This window comes from Abramis brama (genome assembly GCF_963993115.1).
Source record: "Abramis brama genome assembly, chromosome: 18".
Lineage (NCBI taxonomy): Eukaryota > Metazoa > Chordata > Actinopteri > Cypriniformes > Leuciscidae > Abramis > Abramis brama.
Window position 1 is genome coordinate 29,857,724 of NC_139980.1, and position 7,650 is coordinate 29,865,373.

The 7,650-nt window shown below is 35.8% G+C and overlaps 1 protein-coding gene across 2 annotated transcripts in view; it reads right to left on the reverse strand.

The window, feature by feature from the left end:
* Positions 1-5,785, reverse strand: part of efr3bb (EFR3 homolog Bb) — a 40,622-nt gene extending 34,837 nt beyond the window's left edge. The window contains exons 1-2 of one of the 2 annotated variants that reach the window (XM_084090964.1): positions 5,656-5,785; positions 5,070-5,236 (exon numbers count right to left, since the gene is read on the reverse strand). In XM_084090964.1, the coding sequence (XP_083947090.1) occupies positions 5,070-5,076 (7 nt within the window). In that variant the 5' untranslated portion in view covers positions 5,077-5,236; positions 5,656-5,785. Of the gene's footprint in view, positions 1-700; positions 798-5,069; positions 5,237-5,655 lie in introns of those variants that run through there. The other variant, XM_084090963.1, reaches the window with a different exon arrangement.
* Between the last annotated feature and the right edge of the window lie 1,865 nt (positions 5,786-7,650).

The following is a 7,650-nucleotide window of genomic DNA, read 5'->3' on the forward strand; positions in this document are numbered from 1 at the left end:
ACAAATTAAATCAATCAGCTGCACTTAACTGCTAAACGTGTTCTTTTAACAGGACAGAAGGATAGATTTTTGCTTCAAGTGATAGGCTAGGTTAGTGAAACTATATTGTGCTGTACATGTGTCATTTTCTTTAAATTTTCTTTATAAAAGTGATTTTTTTTTAAAAACTCAGACCTCTACAATTTAGTGTGCCTCCTCTATTTTAAAACCCACCAGCTGACACTGCAATTAAAGGATAGTTCAACCTGAAAATTATGTCATTATTTACTCACCCTCAAGTTTTTCCAAACCTGAATGAGTTTATTTCTTCAACTGAACACAAAAGAAGATATTTTGAAGAATATGGGTAACCAAAAAGTTGATGACTTCCATAGTATTTTTTTTCCCTTAATATGAAGTCATTGGGGCCCATCAACTGTTTGGTAACCCATATTCTTCTAAATATCTTCTTTTGTGTTCAACAGAAGAAAGAAACTCATACAGTTTTGGAACAACTTGAGATTAAGTAAATGATGAGAGAATATTTATATTTTTGGGTGAACTATCCCTTTAAGTATCCCGAAATTCTCAAGCCATATGTAATTAAATGTGAAATTACATCACTTCAGAGTTGCTCCATGAGCACAATGGCATTCCACTGAGCAAATCTGATTCTGTGAGAAGAATACATCAGTATCCTAGCAGAGACAGGACCTCTTACCACGGCTCGGGCGGTGATCCAGCAGGGTACGGCAGTCCAGTGCCAACCTCCGGGTGGCAACAGGTTCCGGGACAGCCATGGGCATAAGAATATCAGCTCACAAACAACTCTTAAAGTCACAAAAATATTTATTTAGATAACCTCTTGGTTATCTATATAAACTAACAAATGCAAAATATATAAGAGAGCAGCCTGTTGTCTTGCAACTCACATTATCCTCTAATGTCCTAAAGTACAGAATGCAGAAAGTAAACTAACTTGTTGATCCAATTCTCAGAAAGCCAAATCAACCAAAATAGAAACTCTCTGAAAAGCTCCCACGAAACACTTCTGAAATAATGTTATTAAATCCTTCAAAATCTTGATTTTTACAACAACATCAACAAAAAAACAAGCAAGCAAACTAAATCCTCTGGTTCTTGCGCTTTCTCAGATCTCTCTTTTTAAAGTCAATCACTGGGTTTTTTGCAGGGTGTTCAGCTCACGACATCCCTTCAGCTCTGGGCAGATTCCTGTGCCTTGTCTCACTTGCCTTCTCACTGACAGCGTCTCCTCGGTCCGACAAACTCCCACACTCTCTTTCTCTCTGGAGTTTACTGAGACAATGACGGAGGAGGAATAGTGGAACTCATTGTGTCAGTGAGATGTTTATTAATGAGAGAGAGAGAGAGAGAGAGAAGAGAGAGAGAGAGAAGAGAGAGAGAGAGAGAGAGAGAGAGAGAGAGAGAGAGAGAGAGAGAGAGAGAGAGAGAGAGAGATGCAAACTTGCCAAATCCAAGGTCTGTCCTAACAAACATGACTATACAAGAAGTAAGCCCAAAAGAAATCTGCACTAGCAGAAACCTTCCAAAAACAAACTTCTGCAGAATGGAAATGACTATAATTGACAAATGTTTCCAGTTAGTAGCGCAGCACTCTCAAAATGTGAACAAAAGTTTGCAGATTCCATAAAATTTCTGTGACATTTCACACTGAAGTCACTTTCAAACCATGCACCTTTCTGTTGGTCATCACAGCAATTTGTGTGACCAACATAAGCTAAATATACATGTGGAACTTTTTCAGCCAAATGTGAAACATAAACATGGATTAATTATTCAAAATAAGATCAAACAAGTGAAACAAATTATTGAATAGAGGGTTATGGTTTTACTTTAGCGCACCTCCTCTCCATCCCTCGCTCATAGCAGATTGATTAAAGGCAGGGTAGGTAGGACTATAAAAAAAAAAAAAGATCCAAATTTGTTAAAACTTTCTATATATATCAATACATAATTAAAATGTAAGTACTCTGAAAAAAAGAGTATAAAAATCAAGTGACTCTAGACCGTTTAATCTGTATTAAACACAGCTCATTATTTCGATTCGGGACGAATCAAAGGATTGGCTTAGGCGACTGTCACTCTCTCTCGCAACCATGGCAACAACCCTTTTGCCACGGGATCTGCCCACTTGCGCGCGGCCGCGCGCACGTTTGATTTGAGGAATTCAAGAGGCACTGAACCTAGGAATAGCAAAACAATGGAAGAGAAAGAGCAATCAAAATTCACATTACCGGCATGCAGTTAGTGAAGGCAAACAAGGCAAAAAAAAGAAGACAGTACAAGAAAAGGTAATGAACAAAAAGTCTTTGGATAAACAAAGAAATAAAACGCGTGTCAATATCAGCGTAGCTTTCCAGCGACCACCCCGTCCTCAGCCTCTACTTCCTCGGACCCTAGTTGCACGCCACGGCCTCTTGCACGACCTCCTCTGCTTCGCCCTAAAATTATTTTTATTTTACAAAAGGACATTTTACAAACCTACATTTTGCGCATGTGCTCCTGCATGCACTTTTCCAGTCACAACACAGCAATCAAAGGAGGACGCGCTGAAAACTGTAATGCTGTTCTCTTCCTTCGAATGTTTGAGTTGCAGAGGAATTTGTGACTGTTTCAGCTGTTCAACCACATCAAAGTTTCGTAATTAGTAAGTCCGTGCTTTTTCTCTTTTTGTTCTTATGTGCTGAAGGGCTGCTGTGCCTTGGTGAAACGGTGTTTGTACGTGAAGAGCTCTTTTCCAAAACGCCATAAACCTAAAAAGCTGCCTCAAAGAACCAGCAAAAGTAATGATTATGAATGTGTAAAATATTGCAATAAGACATTTTAATTGTTTATTAATTTCTGTGTCGGCTGCAAAGATGAAGTTGACGATATTTGACTCGCGATCTTCGCAGTAGGCTAGTGAACGCATGCACCGGAGAAATGCACATTTAGGCTACATAGTTTTATTTTGTTTTGGATGGTTTTGTTTAGAACCAGATTTCTGTAAATATATTCCACATTTTTTAGGCCTGTGAGGCGAGGCTACGGTTCGGTTCACGATGATATAATCTCCAGTTCAAGCACCTTATGTTGTGATTGATAGCCTATATTTACTTTATGTATTTAATGCAGGAATGAAAATATTAATGAATTAATGAAAAAAAAATATATTAAAATTAAGATACAATTAATACAAAACGAAATTCGTTTTAAAGAAAGGCTTTGTGCTTTCTGTTTTGAGGTCTCTGTTAAAGTTTGAAAGTCTCAGTGCAGCTTTCAGAGCGCTCGCGTCCATAATGGAGAACTGTCAAGTAATATTGTTTTTTCCTCATAAATGCAAACACGAAAAATAAAAGACAAAAACTTTTTTAAAAAGACAAACCATAAATTTAGAAAAAAAAAAAAAAAAAGATGGATTTATAGCGTTTTGGGGGAAAAATGAATGGATTTATACCGTTTTGAAAATGTTAATTTTTTTTTACTTTGAATTGATCATCAACAATATTGTTGTTTGATTTAATAATCACTGTTGCAAGAAGTGCCTAGTTAAGTTTTTTTTTTTTTTTTTTTTTTGTAAGTGGAAAAAGTAGGGGGTGCCACAGATTCTGTTTAGTTAGCTCCTTTATTGTTTTTTCTATAGCCTAGAATAATATAGGTCAAATGCAGCAAGTCAAAAGACCAACTGGACCTTCTTTGCCAGTTTGCTCACATTTCTTTGAAGGATGGCAAAAATATCGCCTGAATATCTATATCTAGATATTGGAAAAAAATATCGAGATATTCATTTTTGTCAATATCTCCCACCCCTACATGCAGAACACCATATATGTTATGAATCTTACACGAAATTCATCTTCATCACAATATAACTGATGGTAATGTAAAAAAGTGTATCAATGCAACCTGTTTTTAGCTTATATAACTAGCTCGTTAGCGAATCAAAAAATATATATTTTAAATTTACCAATATCAATATGCTAGCTTGATAGTGAGTACTAAAATACATCTTATTTGTTTATATTCATAAGCAATTAGCGTTAGATTTTTTTATTACATGTGATTCTGACATGATGTCACTACATGCACTGTGCTCCTTCCTCTCTGCTTGTCTCAGGTAAATAATGCGTCTTCAGCTCAGCGGTTGGAGTCGCGCGTTCATGTGTTTTGGGGGCGTGGCTTTGGAAGGAGCCCAGAAGGGAGGGGGTGGAGTGAATGGAAATAATGAACTGTCTTTAAAACAGTCCTGAGAGGTCTACAGACACTCGATTTTTATACTTTCTTTTTCAGAGTACTTACATTTTAATTATGTATTGATATGAACATAAAGTTTAAACAAATTTGAAAAAGAAGTTTTTTAGACCATTCCTACCTACCCTGCCTTTAATACATATATTCAGAAAGACATTCAACCCAAGCTGTCAAACTGATGTCATCAGAGAAGGAAAGCCATTCCAGAGCGGAAGCAAATTTTCTGATTTTGATTAAAAATTACCATGACAAACAATTTTTTCCTGTGTATTAACTTGCACAGATTAATTGATCACCACAAGCCTAGTAATATGAGCGAACAAAGTAAATAATATGGTCCATTTTGATTTCAAGACCATTTTAAAGATCTGACTAAAACTTAAAAGGACAGTTTCTTTGAAAAAAAGATGTGGTTTATATGAACGGACAATCCTCATTTCTGGGAAACTGGCCATAAATGCTTCCACCAGACACACTAAATGATGTGGACAATTGAACACAATAGTATTACATACTCTGAATGCCAACCAGCTAATTAAAAGCCTTTCAAATAACTCTTAAATAAAGATGCTGTTATACCTGCAATATTCAAACAGCACAGCCAAATTCAACCAAACCAAATATTCACCTAGGTCTAACTGTTGTAACCAGTTTCCAATTAGGTTATAGTTACTATAAATACTGTAGTTACTAGTTTACCATGGTGAATTTTAGTAGGTATTCATTCAGTTATGTACATTCATTATGCGTTTCAATATGTTAACCTGTATGTACTTCACATGCATTGAACCTTAGATAAAGTAGAATAAAGCTCATACCGGTCATGTTTGCTTTCAAGTTTCGCCAGATGTCGCTCTTGCACTCAACCAGTTACTGCGACGCACCGGCGTCCAGCGGTCCAAAGCCGGACTTCACGCCAAGCAAGCGGACGCTACTTTCCGTTCACTCACAGTAGGAAAGCCCCAGGATGGTGTGAGGCCTACCGCTAGAGCACATAGATGAGATTCAAAACAGATCCCGCTACACTTCAACACTGCTTACATTTATAGGTACAATTAACATGTTTGTGTTTTTGTGGGTTTAATAACATCAGTCCAATGTTGTGAGAAAATGCTTTTCTTGTAGCTTTCCAATCTGTTATTGTGAGCGATTTCTAACAAAACACGAATGTAAATACTTTTAGTAATTAATCACGTTTTAACAGCGTTTTTCTTTTCATTCAGTTTATAAACTTACTTAATAATCGTCAAATAATATGAAGAACATCTTAAGAAATGAACTAGACAGGGTGTGTAATATGTACAGTTGTTACTAAAAACAATTGTTTGAACATGCTCGTTTGACATATTAACACTTTCATAACTATATATATATAAAACGAATCTCATATTTTTATTTCCTCACCGCTTATTTTCAGTTGCATAGTCTGGTAGAACATTAAGCTCCTCTCATGATCCGTCAACGAGCCCAAATAAATATAAGTGACTCAAATTCACTGCCTCTCATGTAATGACGGTGGTTCCACAGAGTAGTGATTCAGACACACACACTTCCTCTGAAAGCTGCACTATTACAGTAAAGCTGCATAGAGGAACTCCCACTTTCAGATTATTAATTTTTAATCTTTAGTCATTTTAATAATAGTAATAAGAATAATCATCATCATCTTGTTATTATTATTATTATTATGTAACTGCATGAATATTAACAGACAAACCAAATTGATTCATCATACATTAAAGTATCAGTTGCTGATTCCTTTTTTATTGTTAATAACAATAATAATGTGAATTAAAATGAATAGCTGAACACGTCCATATGAATTCATCATGCATTGAAGTGTCAGTTTATTTTTTATTATTAATAACATTAACACTGTGAATTAAAATTAATAACACTTACAGAATAATTGGTAACACTTTACAATAAGTTTTCAGTAGTTCATATTATTTAACTACATTAGTTAATGCACTGTGAACGTGAAGTAACATGAACAAACAATGAACAGCTGTATTTTTATTAACTAACATTAACAAAGATGAACAAATACAGTAACAAATGTATTGCTCATGGTTAGTTCATGTTGGTTAAGACATCAACTAATGTTAACAAATGAAATCTTATTGTAAAGTCTTACTAAATAATTCATAATTTTACAGTTACAGATGAAGACATATGCTGATGAAGATACTTTCTTAAAGGTGCAGTTAGCAAATTCTGAGAAAGGCTGTTAATAAGTGGATCTGACCAAGCGCCACAACAAACATGTATCCAATCAGCAGTAGGGGGCGTGTCCACTCATGATGGGGGAGGGGCAGGGCACGGGGAGTGCGGGTGCTGTTTTCACAGGATTGTAAATGCAACGCAAATTTTTTGTTCATGTACAGTTCTTCATTTTTACCTTTTAGCAATTTATTTTTAATAAACACTTGAAGTGGGCTATTAAAAAAAGTGTTATTTATATGTAGAATTATGTTTTTTAAAACATACGCGCAGAGTGTTGCAGTGTGCATAGAAAGAATTCGTCCACTCTCCCACTAAACGCAAGTCCACCTTCGGTGTTATGTTAGGTAGGCAGGTTTTTTTGTGTTAATTTTTTTTCCTGTCACTGTGCAGGCTCTTTTATTGTATATGACAGTGTAAACAGCTCAATAACCCTTTTATTCAAAGGCTTAATTTATGTCCCGTAGACCAGTCCATTGCATTACGATTGCAAGCAGTATCAATAATGTCAAAAATGTGATGTGCAGTCAGATGTCCCAGTGTGTATTTAAGTGATGCCAGACAGTCATGTGAGCAGTGATGCATTATGAAGCAAAGCTGATTCAACCACATGATGGCAGCATGTCATGCCTGGGCAAGGCTGGACCATCGAAATTCCGCAGGGACATTCTCAGTCTATTTTTCTTAATCAAGATTAGAAAAATTTAGATTTGATTAAATTAAACGCTTTAGTTAAATGAGTTGCTAATAGAGATTAAACAATTAAATTGAATATTCAAATGCATCATTAACACCATGACATTATGCTGCTGAGACAGATAATGAGTGTGTGTTTACACTGGCCAGGTGCCACTTTCTTTACGGTTGTTTTTAGAAGAGCTAATACTCTCCTTCACCTTAAATCACCCTCACCCAGTTTAACCTCTCTGCCACTTTAGTATGTTATCTCCTTTCTACTGTATATTTCTGTCTGTAGTGTATACCAGTCAACTGTGTCCACGAATAATGCACTCAGTTGATATACATTAAGATGTTCTGGGCCGTTCCACCATTAAATAATGCTTGCCATGTTTTAGTGAAACAGTCTTCTGTTTACAATTCATGGCAGGCAAAAATGGATCAACTGCTGTTTGATAGCTCATCACTTATGATCCTTCTTTTAAAAAGTCATAAATG